Consider the following 21,457-nt stretch of genomic DNA (forward strand, 5'->3'; position numbering starts at 1 on the left):
ACCAGACATCCTTCCTAAGGTCTCAGCCGGGTTGCCTGGCATACTTTGGAGATCTCAGAAGGAGTCTTGCCTTCTCTCCTTACCCCATTCCTAGGCTACCAATCTTTCCAAGGTCTGTAGCTTTAATAGGAGGAAATGGGAATGTTCAATAGGATGTTCAATAGGAGGAAATGGGAATGAGACTTAGGGGCAATAGCAGGCAATGGTGTGAGGAAGCCAGGTGAGCAAAACCACCCAGACTATAACAACTCACCATCCACCATTCATTCATTCATTCATTTTATAGCATTCGTACCTTGCTGTTCAGCCAAAAAGGCTCCCAGAGCAGCTTACATGAAATTAAAACAAGACACCCTACCTGCAGGCCTACATTCTATTAAACAGGGACAAGGTGGGAAGAGTAAAACAAATGTCAAAAACTCAGACACTACTGCTCAGGAGCAAGGAGACAGTCACTCCCTGGTCTCAGGGTCTGGTCCAGAGAGACATGATCCAGCAATCTCACTGACACTATGCTGGTCTATTTTGCTCAGCACCTGGATGGGAGATCTCCCAGAAAGTCCTATGGACTCTGCCTGCACACACTGCCCTTCTCCTTACTATTTCTCTACTTCCCTACAATTCAAAGGAGTTGAATATTTAACTATTCCATATTTGGAAACTGTCAAAAGAAAGCAATCCCCTTCTTCAGTGCCGAAACATTGGTCAATTATTTGGCTATCTGGCCGACTGAATCAGGTATTCATGTGTGGGTATAACCCACACATGGGTTATACCCACACATGAACATGAACTCAGATTTGTCCATTTGTAAACCCCATTGAATTCAACAGAACTTACTTCTGAATAGACACAGTTAGAATTGTGCTGAAAGTTGCCCTTATAAAGACTAAATCTGAGTTCCTGGACAAAAACAGGAGCATAGGACATGCAAACCCTATCTATCCATGACATCACCCTTTAATTCACCCTGTTTCTCAGTCCCTAACCTTCCCACGTTGAGCATAGAAGGTCCGCAGGCCATTTTTGCTTGAACAGAACTGGAACATCTTGCAAGATTTCCCCCCGCCCCTGCTTTGTCAGGGTCCCCAGTCTGGTTCAACTAAAAACAGGTAAAAGCTTCCTGCAGACATTCACAGCTCAATATGGGAAGAGTCAGGGATTGAGCAGGTGGGGCAACAGGCACTGGAACATGTCAGCTGCCCCCTGCCCCTCATCCACAGATAGACATTTGTGTGTTCAGGCAAACACCAAAGCACAGCTACAGTTAAACCAAGAAGACAACAAGAAGGATAAGAGGCCAACCCCCCCCAAAAAAGTCTATAAGGATTGGAGAATCTTTAAAGAATACTTTAAAAACTATGGTATAAAAGGAAACATCTTGGCAGAATTCTACTGATCCTTGTATTGTATAAATATAAGGTCGTAGGGAGGGTAAAAGAAACTATATAAGAAATAAGGTATAAGGTAATTGATAAAGTACAGTGAGATTAATTGGAAGTCATTTTTAGTTCTTTTCTTTATAAGTTTTATAATTGCTTCCAGTATCCAGAGTATAAAGGATGTTAGTTATATTAATTTTGTTGTTTCAAATATTGTGGTTGTTGTCTGATTTTCTATTGTTTGTTTGTTTGACTGTATGTCTGTTTGTTTCTTTGTCTGTTTTCCCATAAATATATTTATTTTAAATCAATAAAGATATACACTGGAAAAAATATAATATAATAAACCAAGAAGGCAGGATACATCTAAGAGGGCCAATATACCCCGGCAGGCATCCAGGCTAAATCTCAGGCCATGGTTCTGAAGCTCTGGAAAGAGGGGGAAAAGTATAATTGAATGAAAATAGGGAGACAAAGCAAATCCACAAGCAGGAAAATAATATCCGGGTCCCAAGGGGTAATGGTAGCCCTCTTTGGAACAGAGTGCATCACCAGCATGCTCACATGCAACTGCCTTCAGCAGGAGAGATAGACACAAAAGTTCTGGTACAGACTGTTACAGTAGATGTCAGCAAGAACAGAAACCAGCCTATGCCTTTGTATTTGGGCATGGCTCAAGTCTGCCAGTTTCAATGACATGCAATCCCAAGGAAATGTGCACAGGCAGCTGTGTCTGATTGACCTTGGGAAAAGTCTGTCTTTGCCTTTTTCTGCTTGATTTGTCCCTTGTGTAGCTCGACTAGCAGCAATAGACGACAACCAGGGATAAATCTGACAAGTTTTGTGTCCTCTGCCTGTCTTAGGAGACTGAGTTAAAAACACAGAGCCAAGCCTCGGTTAGCGATAAGCGAATGACAAGAAATGGAACAGAAAGGGAGTCTAATCTTGTTGCAAATCATGATTATAGATTGCCTGCAGACTTCCATGGAGCAGGCAACAGGCTCATAACTCACCGATCCCTTCTCTACAGAAACCGACAATGTTTTAATCTCATTATAGCCCTGTTTATTAAATCTGAATCATGCACTGTAAAGTTTGGAAATGAAAGCCTTAAAATTGATTGCCTATGAAGAATAAAAGATGAGCAGCACAGCCTGGTTAGTTTCCTTATAGATTTCCTGGTGCCTGATGGGTTACTTTGGAAAGATACTCAAGCACAGATAAAATAGCCATCTCACCCTCAGTCCTAAAAGAAGCCAAAACCCTGAATAGAGACAAAGGTTCTGTTTTGCTTTCTGTTTACTCTGAACCTGTGCCACAAGAGCTTTTATCTCATTAGCGTCAACAGTTTCAGATCTTATCCATTTATAAATTAGGAATCGTCTACCTTGTTTATTGGCTACGCTCAGTCTGTAAGCTGTGAGTATCTGGAGGTAGAGCAGCCCACAGGAAAAATAGGACTGGGCTTTCTTGGAACCCATATCTGCCATTCACTTATCGAGAGGCATTTACATAGTGCTTAATAGTTAGCATTTCTAAGCAGGGTACATCACAATAAACCATGTAGAGAATAAGTAATACAAAAATTCATCATGGAATCAAACACAAAATGCCTGGTGGAAGAAAAAAGTATTTGCCAGGCACCTGATGTTCAGCAAGGAGGGTGCCAGTCTAATCTCAGTTGGGGTGGAGTTCTGCCGGTTTGGTCCTGCAACACTGAATGCACGATTTCTAGCAGATATGAGACGTGCATCTTAGCCATAAGGGGACCATCAACAAAGACTCCCCCCAAGAGCTCAGTGATTGGCTAGGGATATAAGGAATCAGGCTGCCCTTAAGCTATTCACGGTGCTCATTATTTTTATGAGATGCTAACCTAAGTCTAAGGGATGCGGGTGGCACTGTGGTCTAAGCCTAGGGCTTGCCAAATGGAAGGTCGGTGGTTCGAATCCCCACAACGGGGGGAGCTCTCATTGCTCAGTCCCAGCTCCTGCCAACCTAGCAGTTCGAAAGCACGTCAAAGTGCAAGTAGATAAATAGGTACCGCTCTGACGGGAAGGTAAACGGTGTTTCCATGAGCTGCTCTAGTTTCGCCAGAAGCGGCTTAGTCATGCTGGCCACATGACCTGGAAAAACTGTCTGCAGGCAAACGCTGGCTCCTTCAGCCAGTAAAGCGAGATGAGCGCCGCAACCCCAGAGTCGTTCACAACTGGACTTAACTGTCAGGCGTCCTTTACCTTTTCTTAACCTAAGTCTGCAGTCGCCAACCTCTATTCATGCTGTTGGTGGGGGTTAGGATCCAGCAGACATCTCTACCTGCTAACCTCAACCAACAGAGGGTTCCACTGTTACGGAGGCCCCACTATTACGGAGGAAACACTCTTGGCAGGGGTGTTCCCACCGGCAACAGCCAGCAGGGGGTCCCCCAAACATGATGTTGCAGCAGCAAGGATGTGCAGCAGGATGTGCCCCTCCACACCTTGGCAGTCCACCCTAGGATTCGTCTGCCCCATGTTCTTAGGGTACGCTTAATAAAATATGAATGGCACAAACATTCACAGGAAAGAGTGAACAATAAAGAAATCTAAATATGCTACAGAACCAAAAGCCTTCCTAAATAAAATATGGCAGGAGGGGCCGGTTTGTTGGTTTGTTTGCACTATCTTGAACTGAGAGGGAGTCAGTCAAGAAGGCTTCCCATGGCAGGAAAACAGGACTGGGTGAGGGAAGGAGCTGGGCAGAGATGGGAATAGTGAAAAGAAATGGTAACAACTAACAATGCCTAGTATATACATAGTTTGGAAATGCATTCAACAAAAATAATGCAGCTAAGTTTTGTTTTTTCCTGGAACTATGCCTGTTTGTTTTTGTTTCAGTTGCATTTTGTGGTTCTATTTTCATTATATTTGAACTTGCTGCCCACCCTAAGATCATATTTGATGGAGAGCAGGAAAGGAATCTTATAAATAAGTAAAATAAAAAGAAAGAATTGATTATGGAAGGAGAAATTGCCATAGGGAACATGAGAGAAGAGGAATGCCAGAGGAAATATGACACAAGAAGACATCAAAGAGGAAAGGCTAAATAGTAAGGAAGGATAGCTCTGTTAATGGAGAATTTGTGGCACCTGAAGATAGTTCTCTGCTCTCACAGCTTGGGAATTCAAGCTGTGCCCCAGGCTCAAGACCAAAGTCACAGGGGTGTGTCATGAAGGGCTCTGATGATCAGTACCCTGACTCATACTTAATGGAGAGGATGATAAGTCACTGCCTAAGGATATGCCTGCTTTCAAAGTTCTTTGATACAACCGTAAGGGAACTACAATAATTCTAACAAGTGGAGGCTGGTGTCCATTGGGATTGGCAGGGCAAAACCACAACCTCACCAGTGCCTTGCCCCATGCCCACCCCAGCAACCATATCACCACCAGCAGGAGGGTGGCGATGCCCCTCCAACTCCCTCATACTGCTGCGTTCTTGATGTCTGTTTCACTCTCTTCTAGCTACTAGCATCCGGCTTCCAGCCCTGCAAAGCCACCTCTTCTGTGAGGTCTAGCTTGGAGAAAGTCACTTTCTCTGTTGCATCTTCTTCTCCCCCCCCCCCCCCAGTCACTGCTGCATCCTCAGCCAGATGAGATATTCTGTTTCTGGAAATTCCCTTAGGAGTACACCTAAGGGCACAACCCTAAAAGCCTGCCCCTGGTCCTAGGCTCCTGATGGATCACATCGCCGATGCAACGATCCAACATCTTGATCTCACAGAGGGTAACCAGTTTCCTGTGAGAAGCCCGCAGACAGGACCTGAGCACCACAGCACTCTTCTTCCACATTGACAGCCATTGCTACATCTTGGGTTTCGGTGGCCCATCAGATTACTACAAGTGTTGGTGCTGACCTTTAAATGGCCTTGGCCCAGTATACCTGAAGGAGCGTCTCCAGCCCCATCATTCAACCTGGACATTGAGGCCCAGCTCCGAGGGCCTTCTGGCTGTTCCCTCACCACGAGAAGTGAAGCTACAGGGAGCGAGGTAGAGGGCCTTTTCGGTAGCGGCACTCGCCCTGTGGAATGCCCTCCCATCAGATGTCAAGGAAATAAACAACTATCTGACTTTTAGAAGGCATCTGAAAGCTGCCCTGTTTAGGGAAGTTTAAAATGTTTGATGTTTTATTGTGTTTCTAATATTCTGTTGGGAGCCACCCAGAGTGGCTGGGGAAACCCAGCCAGATGGGCGGGGTAGAAATAATAAATTATTATTATTATTATTATTACTGAAGCACACCAGCAGAACATGAGAGCAAAGACTTCTTTGACTTTTATTCCCAAGCAACTGAGCCCCAGAAAGTAAAAGTGGTAGAGCTGCTATAATTAAGAGTATGAAAATGTTATCATTTAAACACGATTAATAGAGGTTGACACAATACCATCTGCAGAGCCTAATGAGAAATGTACCCAACACTTGTGGAGACTGAGCTACATAATGAAAACCCTCACTGCCATTCTGCACTTGGGTCCATGTACATACGTGATGCTGCATTCCGCAGTCCAGATCATACTTACTCGTCCAAGCCACATTGTTCAAAATCCTCAGCAGCTGCATTGCATTAATCTCAGGATACTAAAGCAAGAGAGACAAGATATTATAGAAAAACCCAAGCTTTGCATATTTCAAGTTCTACGCATTCAAAAGACCATAATTTTTAATAGAGGTATCACATAGAAAACTGAGTTTTGAAGCTGCAGTCACAGATCATCTGTGAAAGTCAAGGCATTTTCATAAGATATCAGCAGTGCCTATGGTCATCAGAGAGGGATGTTCATACTTAAAAGCTTATCGTGGGAATCTCTACCTGCATGTGAACCTTGCAACTGGCTTTATTATTTTGTCTCAATTTCCTTCCTTCCTTCAAGTGGTGATGAGCTGATATATGTTTGAAAATATATACAAATCAAGTCAAACCATAGTGGCGGGGTTGTTCTATAGGCACTGTCTGATGCGCTTTCATCAGCATGCTTTCCAGAATGTAGGTTTCTCCCTCCCTCCCTCTCCTACAATTTTTTTCCACAGAAACTAACACGAACAGGGCAGTTTGGTTATTTCCTCTGGCGGACCCTATAGGCAGACTTACTTGATCAAAGTACTTAGTGAAGAAATCTTCCCAATCTTCATGTTCATCAACTATTTCCTGCAGACAACAACAACAACAACAAATCAGAACAGAAGCAGGATGGAAAGGCGGTAGCTCAAGATCTAGGTAATGGATTGCAGTGGATCAGCAGGCCAATAGACCAATAGAGGTTTAGTGGCAAGAGAACAGCTGACAGTCAAACTTATCCTAGAAAAATTGACTTTCTGCAGTCCAATTCTGCATGCCAATTTGCAAGAGTTTACACGGGAAAGGACAGACACTTGCAGCCACGAGACTCTTGAGTTTGGCTTTTGAGGTCAGAGCCCCCACTCAGTAACTGCCGTTCCCAAGATGCCGTGAGAATGAGCATCCACTTGGCTTATGTCTTTTCACTTGATATGATAAATGCCAGCTGCTAGGGTTCATTCAAAGGGAGTGTATTCATTTCCCATAAGTTACGACATCAACATACTCTTGTGGTGCTGTTAGAACATTAAAAAACAAAGTGAGTTACACCTCTTCTCCCCTTTTAAAAGCACACAGCAGGGATCGCCTATATATTTCCAGATCTACATCCTACCATTCAGGCCTCAAAGTGAAGCTGGCCAGCAATGAAAGTCCATTTGCAAGCTTAGCCCACCGTACTCAACTGATTGGTTCCCCCACCCTGGAGGCTCTGCTGAGGATCGCAGGTCAGCACAGAGGAATAGAGGAGAGAAGCAAGTCAAGCGGTGTAGCAGTTCTTCAACTCACCTTTGAAAGGACACAGCTGGAATCACCACCCAATTCACTGAAATCAAATTTTAACAAGTACAATGAGAGGTGTAGATAGTGCAACAAAGTGAGAGGGGGAGGGAAGGCGAAAATGTTTCTTTTGTCCCACACAATGCTTCTTCTGGATCAAGCTCTCCCCACAGACATTGCTGCTTCAGCCAGTGTTGGTACAACTGTGAAGCCATCTGCTTTTACGGAGTTGACAGGCCTGTAGCTGTTCTGCAGCCTTGAGCTCTTAGCTGCTGCTGGACTACAACTCCCATCATGTCCAGCCAGCTTAGCAAGGGGATGATGGGAGTTGTAATCCAACAACCTCTAGGGACCCAAAGTTGAAGAATGTAGCACACAGAGGTCTCTGAGCTTCATTGATGGTCCATTGCAACTGGTGTTGCCAGACAACTGGTGGCTGGGAATGAAAGCCCTGGCAATAGTCTTGAACTCTTTTTGCCAGTAAGACAAGATGCCATGGGATTTTCTTAGCGCAAATGAGTCATTTTAGATTAAGCTATGTGCCCACTGCCCCTGCCTCCACTCCCACACCACATTTCTGCACTGTAGTAATCTTTGTGTTGCTTAATTATGATTTTAAGTTCTGCTTTCATGTTATTTAATATGTATGCACCCCACCCTGGGACCTTGCAGTGAAGAGTGGGTAACTAATTCATAAAAGAATGAACAGTGATTAATAATGGATTTTTATTTTTATTATTAATTAATTAATTAAATTTGTATACCGTCCCTTATTCGTAGATCTCAGGGCAGTTCACAACATAAAATCACCATGTAAAAAACACAAAATGCATATTTTTCCTAATAAAAATAGGAACAAAAACAAACCTAGAACCCGCCTTCCACAACATTGGAGGTCCATCAGCCAAAGGCCTGGTTGAAGAGGAATGTTTTTTGCCTGGCACCTAAAGGTGTATAATGAGGGTGCCAAGCAAGCCTCCCTGGGGAGAGCATTCCACAAATAGGGACCAACTATTACTATGACATTGTTGTAATAATAATAATAATAATAATAATAATAATAATAATAATAATACCCCACCCATCTGGCTGAGCTTCCCCAACCACTCTGAGTGGCTCCCAATCGATATAAAAACAATACAGCATTAAATATTAAATTGTTGTTGTTGTTGTTGTCGTCACAGTTCACAGTGGTATAGACCAGGATTCAGAAGCCTGCGGTCTTCCACAGGGAGTTGCTCGACTACGATTCCCATCATCCCTGACCAATGGCCATGAAAAGGTAGGGCAAACTACATATCTCCCACCAGGGAGCACCCACCACCAGCCTTTCCCTCTGGCAAAATTACACACTCCCTGCCCCTTAATGATTGTAGCAAAGCAAGACCGGAGGACTTACTGAAGGCTGTGCTTCCTGGAGAAGACCCGCAGAATGAAGTTTGATTCCTGGTTGGGTTCTGCAGTGGCTGGGACAATGACATAGGCCCCTGGTGGGAGCCGGAAATTCTGAGTCACTTCACGGTCATTTACAAAGACTACCCTATTCAGGGGCATGTTCCAGACAAAGAAGGCAGCCGGCAGTTTTCTATTAAGGTCATGGTACTGAGAAGAAAGAGAGAGAGAGAAACTTACAAAAAGCTTACACTGTTTGGGGATTATTATTATTTTAAGTCATGTAAAGAGTCCCATGGAGAGGAACGAGCTAATATTTATATGAAAAGTAGGGTGGGGTAGCATCCATTTTCGAAGGCACAAAATGGATATGATGCTAAATGTGTCATCAGAAACCACATCCATGTTACTTAGAAGGAAATGAAAGAGCAGAGGCAACCCTGAAAACAATGGGTGCTTGAATTTGTCTAAATTACATGCTAATATTTTGCCCGAAACATGATAACAACAACAAATACTTTTTTCCTCCCAGCACTCAGATCCTGTGAAGCTACTTCCTGTTCCATGTTCCTTAAGACCCACTTCACATGCCCTGCTCTGGGTGTGTCCACCAATAAAGTGAAGCAGGTGGTTGCCAGGGAGAGGGCCTTTTCAGTTGTGGCACCCTGGTTATGAAATACCCTTCCCTGGGGGGCTCTCTTGGTGCCATCCTTGTGGTCTTTTCAACGCCAGGCAGAGACTATTCTGTTCCTCCAGGCCTTTTAAATAGGGTCTCTCCATTTTTCAATCTACATTCAATTTTGTGAGCCTCTTTTGTTATATTTATGTAGCATTTGATTTCACATTTCAAGGTACTAAAATAGTTTTTACTTTTCTTGTAAGCTGCTCTTTGCAATATGAGGTGGCATACAAAGGCCATTAAAATCTATACTAAAATAAATTATTGGGCACACATCCTGCACATAGAATGGAAAAAGTGGGGAACCAATGATAATTCTACAGAATGCCTTTATCAGAAAAATTATACCCAGGCAACACAGAATCATCAGAGTGGTCCAAATATTTCCTAAATCGGTGCATACCCCTTGTGCATGTTGTCCTAAAACCCAAGAATGCAAGCAACCAATTTTGCTCAGAAAAATAGCCCCATTGATTTCAGTGGGGCTTACTTCTCCGCAAGTAGGCTTAGAATAGAATTACAACCGTGGTCTCTTTTTGACAACCCCATCATCCCATTATGGCATGATGATGAAGGCAAAATTGCACTGTTAATAGGCATCTCCCATTACTAGCGACTGAATGAGAGAATGCCGGACATGGAGACGGTCAATAACTGCATTGGCTAAGAACTCTGGTGCCTTCCTGATTTGGCCATTCCTCAAAATGGCTCTGACATTTTGCTCTCTGGCGGACTTTGCTGCCCACAAGAGCAGTTGCAGAAAGACTTTTGCTCTCTCTTTGGTTGTATTTCTCTCCTGCTAATGCAGCAATCTGTCATCTCCTAAGAGGGTGGGGTTGCCCCTTTGAATGCATCATATATTAAATGCAAGGCTTTTATGCCTCAGTCAATGCAGTGATTCATTGTATTTCCAATGTTAAAACTGCTCTTGGTTTTGTACTTCACTATATTAATCTTGGTGCTCAATACAAGTCTGGAATTTACTTCCAAGCAGACTCCAGCTCTGATCTTCAATGAGCCTGGATGTAAAAGTGTTATCTCCCAATTGGTCCAAACCTCCAGACAAGAGACAAACAACTTTGGCTTTGCTGCTGCATTCAAGTGGGCTCAACCAGTCTGTTGATCCTGAGCCTCTGGCGCCATTGGGTAGAAGCCAGACTGGTTTCACAGCATGACAGTAGGTAGACAGGCTGGGCTTTCAAACCACAGCGTATCTGAGACCATACAGAGCCAAATATGTGGGTCATGAAATCATAGAATCATAGAACTGTAGAGTTGGAAGTGACCACCAGAGTCATCTTGTCCAACCCCTGCAATGCAGGATTTTCCCACCCAACATGGTTTGGGCCATCTGGGCCTGGGCAAAAGCTTTGGCCAGAGGTAGCTAACATGGCGTCCTCTGGCTACGGTTGGACTACAACTCCCAACATCCATGACCATTGGCCATGCTGGCTAGGGCTGATGGGGGAGTTTGGAATTCAAAAACATCAGGAGGACACCATGCTAGCTTCCCCTGGCGTAGGCCAGATTCACAGTTTCTCTGATGACCTGGTCCTATTGTCCTGACATTGCTAAAATCAGAGGAAGCGTCTCAGCTGATAGTTTGATGCAAATGGACCCAGGCCAAGGTAGCAAAGGATATACCAGCATCAACCCATCTCTAGTCCCCATGCAGGTTAATCATGCCACTGCTTTGTTCCCATCTTCCATGCACATCACATGGCTCAAGTGCACAGCATCATATAGCCAGTGTGTTGCCAATCCTTGGTTTTATGTCCTGGTAAAAACGCCTTCATAGGCAGCTCTTTCCCTGACATAACATCTACTTGAATTTGATGGCGGTGTAACAAAAATATCTGAGACGAAGGCACTTGGGAACATCATTTAACTGTATGCAATGGACAAAAAGAAATGATAGCATCGATTTAGTGGCATCTGCAAATAATGCCAAAGAATGAGCTAAAAAAAAAAGTGGGCGAATTCCCCTAGGGATTTATACTTTCTGGGGCTTAAAAAGGAAATATAATAAAACCATTTCTCACTCAGCCCTGTCTACTGCTTCTGGGCATAGCTCAGGAACACACCACCATTAATGCTTAATTAAGCCATAAAAATGCATTATCTTGAAATGCATTGAGTCGCGACGGCATTAACAATCTTTTTTTTTTTTAATGCCTTAAGAAGCTTCTCTAAAATAGGTGGAAAAGAAAATGGGACACACTAGCTTTGAAGGGAGTTTGGAAAGCCATGTCCAAACACTCACATACGAACAGAAATTCCAAGTTCTGCAGAATACAAAGCATCAAGGTTTTGGGATTTTCCAATACCCTGAACACAGGATTTCGGCAGTTGTAACTTCCCAGCAGAGATGGTTAGGATCGTGGTGCAAATCCGATTCCCATGCTTGTAAGCTGGCATGGCTGAACATGAACCTCCAGCCAGGGTGGAAGGCGCAAAGGCACCAAAATGTGAAATGTATCAGGGCTGCACACTTTGTGCAGCTTGCAGGCATTTCCCACTTGCACAAAGTCAATGCAAGGCCTGTCAGGAAATCTTGCCTCAATCAGGAGAAACTGGCCACTCTCCAGGCACCCGGCTTGATCTCCTGTTGACCTCCCTGTCTGCATTCCCGAGCAGGATCCAGGCTAGGTCACGATCGGCGATCCTCCTCAAACGTGAGAAGAACACACCACTCTTCCCTGCCCCCCAGGCAGGGGAAAGAGATAGACAGAAATGTATTTACATGCCTTTATTTCTGTCTTTGCAGCGTTACAGAGAAACACGTCTGCTCTCTTCAAACTCCAACAGCAGAGAGACAAACTCCTCCTCCTGTACTTCCTGTACAGCTCATATTAGACTCTGAGCTAATTCCGGTGCTTCGCACTGTGAATAGACTGGCCCTCTGTTCCCACGGAACAGTCCCAACATTCCCATTATGTTTTGCTTTCAAGCTACCAGCTGCTCGCGGCCGCATTGCTTCTATATCGTAACAAGGCCCATAGCACCTCATAAGAACAGACAAAGAAGAGCCCTGCTCGTTCAAGCCAAAGAGCCATTTAATCCAGCCAGTGGAAAACCAGATGCCCCAGGGAAGCTTCCAAGCAGGACCTGAATGCAAAGGCTCTCTGCACACATATGATTCCTAGCAATGGGTGCATGTGTCTCAACATGTGTAGAGAGAGAGGAAGATGCAGCTACTTGCAAACAACACATTTCAGTATTTGGGCACAAACACCATTTCAAATATCCAACTGTTTCCACCTTAAAAGATTTTGAATCCAGCCCAACTGAGATTGCACTCAGATCAGAATTTCGGCACACAGAAGTTGCATCTGTTTTTACCTACTCTGTCTCAGGGGAAAGTGCAGGAAGGAAGCATATGCAAGAATGCACAGCCAAAATGGGAATAAGCAACACGGGGCTATATACGTACCTCCTGGCCCACCTAGGAAAAAAGAAAGAAGAATATGTATCAGCCAGAGAATTCCAAGTAAAATTTACAACTGAAAGTTACAGTTGATTGAATCAGTCAAAAGGGCCACCAGACACTAAAGCACTGAACTCCCTATTTTAAAACTTATCCCATATACTAGGCACCTTGGGGAGGTAAGGTTGCTGAAGTCCAGAACAGCCACAGGATGGACTCTGACTCCTGGTGGGGTTCAGAGGTGGTGGTGGTGGAGACAATGTCAAAAGCCCTAGGGGGAGTGGGGGGCAGAAATCCTGACTTGCTTCAGCAGCTACACTTGATGATATTCCTAGACCAGCCTTTCTCAGCATTGGTTCCCCAGATGTTAGTGGACTACAATGCCCATCATCCCTGATTAGCTAGGGATGATGGGAGTGGTAGTCCAACAACATCTGGGGACCCAAGGTTGAGTAAGGCTGTTCTAGACATCTATCTATTGAAGGTAGAGGAGTGGAGAACCTGTGGTCCTCCAGATGTGCTTGGTCTCCAACTTCCATCAGACCCAGTCAGCTTGGCCAACAGTCAGGAGTGATGGAACCTGTAATAGTCCAATACCATGTGTAGGGCCACAGGTTCCTCACAGGGGAGTCTTGAAGCAGAAGAGAGCCTTGCTCAGAACTAGAATGGAGGGCATCATTTGTCCCTACATGGGATGTTGACTTGTCCAGTTCTTTTCCTTGTTTCCTACCTCTGATTCACAGCCTCCCTTGGTAGGTCAGGGTCCCTCTCTGTTCACATTAGAAATCTGTACCTGCTAGGAAGAAACTTCTTATTTTCTTGCAAGGGGCTTTGGAGAAACAGCTTAGGGCAGGTTTAGTCAATGCCGTGCCCTCCAGATTTTGCTACACTACAACTCCCATCATTCCCTGACCGTCAGCCGTGCTTTCTGGGGGTGATGGGAGATGGAGTCCAATGACAATTTCAGCAGGAAAGCAACAAGATTCCACCAACCTTATAGACGGAGAGGCCTATGTGGAGATGAGGCATCCGATTCCGGTGATGGTCGTTGCGCTTTTGGATCAGAGACACCAACACGCTGCAGGAGTAACGGGACGTTTTGCTCCCGTTGCCTTGCAGAACTCTCAGCAAGTACTGGGGATTCCTCCAAAATGCAGCTGGAGGTGAGAGATGCAAACATGTGAGCCTCTAGCTCAGAAGAGCAGGTGCTTAGCTCATTATGCCAGCAAATTATTTTCAAAAGTAACGTTCCCCAAGGGGCACCTCACCTTTGTGCGCCTTCATCCTGCCCCCCGCTGTGCTTCCTTTGACCCATTTGCCGACCTGCGTCGAGCACGTCCACTTCTTCCCTAATTCCTTACTCAGGAGATCAGGAGTCAGTTTACAGATCATCAGGCCCACAAAATGGGTTTTAAAATCTTGCAGAGACATCCTGTGAGAAAAGAACAACAACAAAGACACGGAATCAAATGTCCATCCTGGCTTAGGACTGACATTGAAGCTAACGCATCTTCTGTTTTTCTTTAAGGCTTAAGGCTGCTGTCAGGTTTTCTGTCCCGAGTTGAATCCCTGGCAACTCCAGATAATGCTCCTGTCTGAAATACTGGAGAGCCATTGGTCGTTCTGAGCTAGATGGCACATGATCTGACACAGTATCAGGCAGCTTCCTTGTTTCCTAGCTCCTGTTCTTCAGAATAGAGGTGGCAAAGCTCAGGACAAGAGACCAAATGTGGCCCCTGAGGTCTATCTGGCCCTCTGGACTCTTCACAAGCCACACCCCTTCTCCTCAAGGCCTCACCACTCACTAGCTCCGCTTGTCCTTCCCGTTTGGCCTAGCCTGTGTCCTTGAACTCTGATAGTGCCTCCTGCTTGTCTGGGTGGAGAGGGTGTGTGTGAGCATACATAGAAAGCAGCCGACTGTAAAACCCACGCTCACTGCTCCACCCACTTTTTCCTTTGGCTCCACCCACCCTCAGCATGTGACCCAGAAGGGAATGTAGCCCTTTATCTCAGAAAGGCTCTCCAGTGCTGCTTTCAAAATTAAATCCCTGACCGTAGAACGGATGCGTTTTGCCTCTGACGTGCACCCATTTCTCATCATGCGCATACAGGTCCGCAGGTTCCCATTTCTCACACTGGATTTGCCGAAGCGTGTGACTGCTGACAACACATTATAGGACAAGAGCGCTTGCAGAGGATACATGTTTTGCCTTGGCTTACGTTTAGTAATTACCAATAAGCAGCAGCACTATGAGGAGGAGAAGCAGACAAGACAACCGCAAATAATTCTTAGCAGAGAGGTTTTTTGGGAGCCCAAAAAGAGGAGGAATGGCACTGTGTGTTAACACTGTCACCTAGTGGCAAAATGGTGTAACATGAGAAACTGGATCACTTGTATCCTCCTTTGATGTGCGGTTGTGGGTGTGCACATGTGCTCATTTGGGAAAATGTGGATTTTCAGACTTCACAATGCAGCCTTTTAAACAAAGCTTAATCTCACTTTTGAGGGAGTTTTAAAATCGGAATAGGTTGAAGCAACACAAGTCCAACTGCATTCTATACCAGGCAGGGTTGGAGAAGAAATTAATTTCAATTTGCAGTCCCAGGTGGAATGATCAAATTCACACTTTCCGAAACAATATGTGAAGCGAAACACTGCTATCCCTCAAAACTTGCACTTATCTGAATTTTGCGACGTACTTCTGCAACCAATGTTTACAAAAATGTATACATATCAGGGGGGAAGTGTGCATTAAAGAATGGTGATATTGGTGAAAATAACATACAAAAATGTGTTACGTTAGGGAAAATGGCATGCAAAAATGTGTACGTTTCGAATAAAACAGTAGCACTGCACTCACTCACACACAAACAAACAAACACACCCTTTGTTATTGTCAGGGAACTGCCATCGGAGGAACAGGTGGGGAGAGGGCTCCTGGAGGCTGGGAGGGACTCAGCAGCGAAAGCAGGGACCAGCAGGGGGAGAGATGGGTCTCTGGAGGAAGGTCTCATGAATGCGGAGAGAGACGCAGCAGCTAAAGCAGGAACTAGCAGGGAAGGGGAAGGATCTCTGAGGGAAAGCGAGCAAGAGGGAGGGGTCCGGGACACGTCCAGCGAGAACAGTGGGGAGGTGTCAGAAGCTCCCATAGGGAGACCCTTTCCTCGGCGGAAGCTGTCACGTCGTGAGTCCAGGAGACGTGTTTCCGTTAAGGAGCTCCTATGCTGGAAGCGCTTCCGAAAACAACCACTGTCGGAATCTGCAAGTGACTAGGGCAGACATGTCTGAGGAGCTCTGTCACACACAGAGGTTTGTGGAGTTGCACAAACTCTGAGGGACCACGATTTTACACACAAGCAGCTAATCATCCCATCACAGCATTCCGACAGTCTTTGTAAGCTGCCTGTGCAGGAGAAGGCATCATGAGCGACCCAGCCAGAACCGGGGAGGCAGGAGTTGGAGCGGGTCCAAGCTTGGAAGAAAGGTACCGAGCGTTGGAAATCCAACTGGCGCTGCAGACGGCGAGGCTTGAGGAGAGAAGGGCTCAGGATGCAGACAAGAAGGGGAGAGCCACCCAGTTCAACAGAAAGGTACCAGGATTGGTGCAGAAGTTTGGGGGGGACCCCAAGGACTACCATGCCTTTAGGACAGAGATGCAATATGCTCTCAATGTGCAGTTTGATGAATTCCCTGATGAGGAATCGCGAGTGGCTTTCGTGATTGGGCACCTTGAGAGGGGGGCGAGGGACTGGGTTCGACCCCTGATGGCAACGCACAATGACGTGCTAAAGGACACCATGAAGTTCTTTCGTGCAATGGATCTCATGTTCTCCAGCGATATTGAGGAGGGAGTGGTGCGCAGACAGCTAATGGCTTGCAAGCAGGGAAGCCGATCTGTCCGTGAGTACTGGACTGAGTTCACCATGCTGGTTCACAGATTGGGGTGGGACTTATCGGCGGCACCCATTCAAATGCTATTTGAAGAAGGCTTAGCTTCGGCTGTGAAAGACGAACTCTCCCGGGGTCCCAGGGCGGATTCTATGGATCAGCTGACCAAATCAGCGCTGACCATAGGAGCGCGCCAGGAGGCGAGAGCTTTGGAGAGGCGGGAAGGGAAGGGGGAACGTTGGAAAGAGTGCCGCATTCCAGACATTCCAGAGACAACTTTCCCACCGGCAGAGCCGATGGAAATCGGAACAGCGCGCGCGCGCGCAGTTTCAAAGCCCAGTGAGGGGGGAAAGAAGGAGGGAAAAGCCGCCCGGAAATGCTATCTCTGCCAACAGCCAGGTCACTTTGCCAGAGTCTGCCCCCAGAGGAAGGAATGGCAAGGGATGGTGGGAGCTGTTGAGGGAAGAGAGGAGGGAAAACCAGAGCAGGTAAAAGCCAACGCCTGGTTGCCACAGTCGGGGCACAGCAGCCAGGCCGAACAGCAGTGAAAGTGCCCATGCCAGAAGCTCCTCAACCTGCTCTAGTGATTGAAGTGTCGCTAGAGCTGCAAAATGGACACCCCCTAAAGATAAAGGCGCTGTTGGACTCAGGCAGCTCCTGCAATTTTATGAGCAAAGAGTTTGCTGCTGAACACCAGATACAGACGATCCCTTTAAGCAACCCCCTGCAGGTGACCACGATCGATGGCAGGGAGTTGTTGGGAGGAGAAGTCAGCTTGCAGACCGTCCCAATGATAATGAGGGTGGCAAGGCACACAGAACTGATAGCGTTTAATGTGGCCACCTTGGGAGGAGCTCCTATTATTTTGGGGATGAGCTGGCTAGCGTTACATGATCCGCTGGTGGGCTGGCATCAGAGAGTGGTTTCCTTTGGTTCAGCACATTGCTTAGAACACTGCAAAGGGGAAAAGGGTTCAGCAGGAGCCCAAGCCACCCTAGCAGGGACGGAAGTAATGGAGAAGGTGAAGGTACCACCACAATACGCAGATCTCAGCGACGTGTTCAGCGAGAAGGAAGCTGACCAACTGCCCCCGCATAGGCCCTTTGACTGTCAAATCAATTTACTCCCTGGAGCACAGCTTCCTGTAGGCAAGTTGTATGCCATGTCAGACAGAGAAATGCAGGAGCTAAGAGAGTTCATTGACAAGAACCTGAAGAGAGGCTTCATCAGAGAGTCCAAAGCCGTGGGAGGTAGCCCAGTGTTTTTTGTGGATAAAAAACACACGGACAAGCCGAGACTGGTGTGTGACTTCAGGGGGTTAAATGCAGTGTCAGAACCCGTGGCTTTCCCTATGCCCAGGATTGACGACATTTTGACCAGGGTGCGGAAGGGAAAGATTTTTACAAAGCTGGACCTAAGGGGGGCGTACAACCTGATACGTATAAGGAAAGGGGATGAATGGAAAACCACCATGTTCACCCCTTTGGGGGCATTTGAATATCTCGTTATGCCTTTTGGCTTACAAGCAGGCTCGGCGTGCTTTCAATCGTTTATGAACCACGTACTGGGGCCTTTGCTTTACAAGAATTGTGTGGCCTTCCTAGATGACGTGTTGGTGTATTCTGAGAATGAGGAGCAGCATGTGAGAGACGTCAGAGAAGTGTTGAGCAGGCTGCAAGCCAACAGGCTGTGGGTGAAACTGGAGAAGTGTCAGTTTCATACCAAGGAGGTGGAATTCCTGGGGTACCGCCTGTCAGACAAGGGATTGGCTATGGATCCCGGCAAGGTCCAGGCAGTGCTGGAATGGAAAACACCCAAAACCAAGAAGGATGTGCAGAGGTTCCTAGGGTTTGGGAACTTTTATCGTAAGTTCATCCGAAACTTTGCACACCTGACGGCGCCCATTACGGACTGTCTCAGCAGTAAGAAGAAATTTGTTTGGACTGAGGAGGCAGAGCGAGCGTTTGAGGAACTGAAAAGGGCCTTCGCCTCTGAAGGACAACTTCTGCATGTGGATTTACAAAAGAAGCTGAGAGTCGAAACAGACGCATCAGACAGAGCCATAGGGGCGGTGCTTCTTCTGCAGCCGGGGAAGGAGGAGTCAGAGTGGAGACCGTGTGCCTTTTTTTCGCGAAAGCTGAACAAATCCGAGAGGAACTACACGGTGTACGACCGAGAACTTCTGGCTATTCATGAGGCTTTCCGGAGATGGAGGCACCTGCTGATTGGTGCACAACAGAAGGTGCAAGTGTGCACTGACCATAAGAACCTAGAGTATTGGAGAACGGCGCGAGTGCTCAACCAACGGCAGTTGAGATGGGCCCAGGAGTTCTCCAAATTTAACTTTGAGATTTGTTACGTGCCAGGCCCAGAGAACGTTAGGGCGGACGCTCTCTCACGCAAACCTGAATATTTGGAGGGGGAGGGAGTGCCCGAAGAAAGACATGTCATTCCAGAGGACCGCTGGGTGTGTGGGGCGGCATTGGTGGGGCAAAGGGAACTGGTAGAGGGAACGGTGCATGATGAATACGCCCAGGACAAACTCAGGGGTCTCAGGAGGGAGGGAGACAAACCCGGGGGTTTTGAGGAGAGAAACGGGGCGTTGTATTACAAGGGAGCGTTATATATACCTGAAGGTGATTTGAGGGAGAAGGTACTCAAGCAACTGCACGATAGCCCCACAGCAGGGCATTTTGGGCAACACAAAACCATGTGGCTGGTCACCAGGGAATTTTGGTGGCCCAAGGTCAGGGAAGATGTGCGGGAGTATGTGAGAGGGTGTGACCAATGCCAGCGAGCCAAGGGGGAGAGGCGGGCACCGGCAGGGTTATTAGAACCGCTACCCACACCTGAAAGACCATGGGAAGCAGTCGCAATAGATTTCATGACTGATCTGCCAAGGTCCAGAGGGAAAACAGCCATCATGGTTGTGGTAGACCTGTTAACCAAAATGGCCCACTTTATAGCCTGCTCACATGCTGTCACGGCAGAAGAAACCGCTAAATTGTTTGTAGAAAATGTGTTTAGGTTGCATGGCGCCCCCTTGAGGGTGGTTTCAGACCGAGGGAAACAATTTACTTCCAGGTTCTGGAGGAAGCTCATGAGCTTACTGCATGTAGAGGTCAATTTTTCGACTGCCCGGCATCCTGAAACCAACGGGCAGGCGGAAAGAGCCAATGGCATCCTCCAGCAATATTTGAGGTGTTATGTGAATGACAGAGAGAATGATTGGGTGGAGAAGCTGGCGTTGGCAGAATTTGCCTACAACAATGCGGAGAACGTGTCCAGGGGAATGAGCCCCTTTTTGGCTAATTACGGGTGTCATCCCCGAGCTTTCCCAGGGGGGGAAGGGGAGAACTGGAGCGTTCCAGCTGCCGAACAGTTCGTAGAAGAAATGGAAGCGATCCATCGTCAGCTCCAACTTAACTTAGACAGGGCCAAGGAGGAATATAAGAGGCAAGCAGACAAAAACAGAAGAGAAGGTGAAACCATTAGGGTGGGGGACCAGGTGTGGCTGTCTACCCAAGGGTTACCATTCAAAGGGGGTTGTAAGAAGTTAAGACCCAAAAGACTGGGCCCATTTGAAGTCACGCAACAGGTCAACCCAGTGGCTTTCAGACTCCGGTTACCGAACCACATGAAGCTGCATCCAGTTTTCCACAGGTCGTTGCTGTCACCGTATAAAGGGGACAGAGAAGGGAGGGTCACTCGGGGACCAGCAATGGAGGAAAGGGAACACAGCTACCATGTAGCGGAGATTCTCGATTCCCGGTGGAAGGGGGATCAAGTAGAGTATTTGGTAACGTGGGAAGGGGAACCGGAGTCGGAAAACACCTGGGTCATGGCAGAGGATGTTAATGACGAGGTTTTAATAGAAACGTTTCATCAGAGGTTCCCACGTAAACCTCAGCCAGTGGCGAGGTTCCGGAGGGAATACTTTGCCACCACCGACGAAGAAGAAGAGTTGGAGGGGTTCACAGATTCCGAGGAGGAGGAGGATTCAGCGAGCCGGAACGGGGACCGATGGAGGGAAATGTTCGAGACGTCTGAAGATGAAGAGGATTCTTTTCGGGGTTTTACCTCCTCACCGCCCAGAGGAGAGGGAATGGGCGGGGGTGAAGGGGGTCCTGGAGGGGAGGTGGATGTCAGGGAACTGCCATCGGAGGAACAGGTGGGGAGAGGGCTCCTGGAGGCTGGGAGGGACTCAGCAGCGAAAGCAGGGACCAGCAGGGGGAGAGATGGGTCTCTGGAGGAAGGTCTCATGAATGCGGAGAGAGACGCAGCAGCTAAAGCAGGAACTAGCAGGGAAGGGGAAGGATCTCTGAGGGAAAGCGAGCAAGAGGGAGGGGTCCGGGACACGTCCAGCGAGAACAGTGGGGAGGTGTCAGAAGCTCCCATAGGGAGACCCTTTCCTCGGCGGAAGCTGTCACGTCGTGAGTCCAGGAGACGTGTTTCCGTTAAGGAGCTCCTATGCTGGAAGCGCTTCCGAAAACAACCACTGTCGGAATCTGCAAGTGACTAGGGCAGACATGTCTGAGGAGCTCTGTCACACACAGAGGTTTGTGGAGTTGCACAAACTCTGAGGGACCACGATTTTACACACAAGCAGCTAATCATCCCATCACAGTTATTATCGTTCCCTCCCTCTATTTCAGTTGCACAGGATGTGATTGTCATTGCTTATGTAGCCAAAACACCTAAGTATATTGGCAGAACTTGGGAGCTTAAGAACCCCGGTCCCCAGAAAAGAAAACGCAGTGAGGACCAAGAGTGTTCAGGGTCCAGGAAATGCTGAATAACTGCTAGGATATAAAAAGA

The 21,457-nt window shown here is 46.9% G+C and overlaps 1 protein-coding gene across 1 annotated transcript in view; it reads right to left on the reverse strand.

Annotated features, from left to right (window-relative positions):
* LOC310703640 (calpain-14-like) overlaps positions 1-21,457 on the reverse strand; it is a 54,799-nt gene that overhangs the window by 8,727 nt on the left and 24,615 nt on the right. The window contains exons 10-17 of the mRNA XM_083496083.1: positions 14,019-14,182; positions 13,744-13,907; positions 12,757-12,768; positions 8,652-8,854; positions 7,262-7,298; positions 6,509-6,565; positions 5,940-5,997; positions 1,747-1,811 (exon numbers count right to left, since the gene is read on the reverse strand). Of these exons, the coding sequence (XP_083352209.1) occupies positions 1,747-1,811; positions 5,940-5,997; positions 6,509-6,565; positions 7,262-7,298; positions 8,652-8,854; positions 12,757-12,768; positions 13,744-13,907; positions 14,019-14,182 (760 nt within the window). The remainder of the gene's footprint in view (positions 1-1,746; positions 1,812-5,939; positions 5,998-6,508; positions 6,566-7,261; positions 7,299-8,651; positions 8,855-12,756; positions 12,769-13,743; positions 13,908-14,018; positions 14,183-21,457) is intronic.

The sequence above is a fragment of the Podarcis liolepis genome (assembly GCF_965112155.1).
Source record: "Podarcis liolepis genome assembly, chromosome: 3".
Lineage (NCBI taxonomy): Eukaryota > Metazoa > Chordata > Lepidosauria > Squamata > Lacertidae > Podarcis > Podarcis liolepis.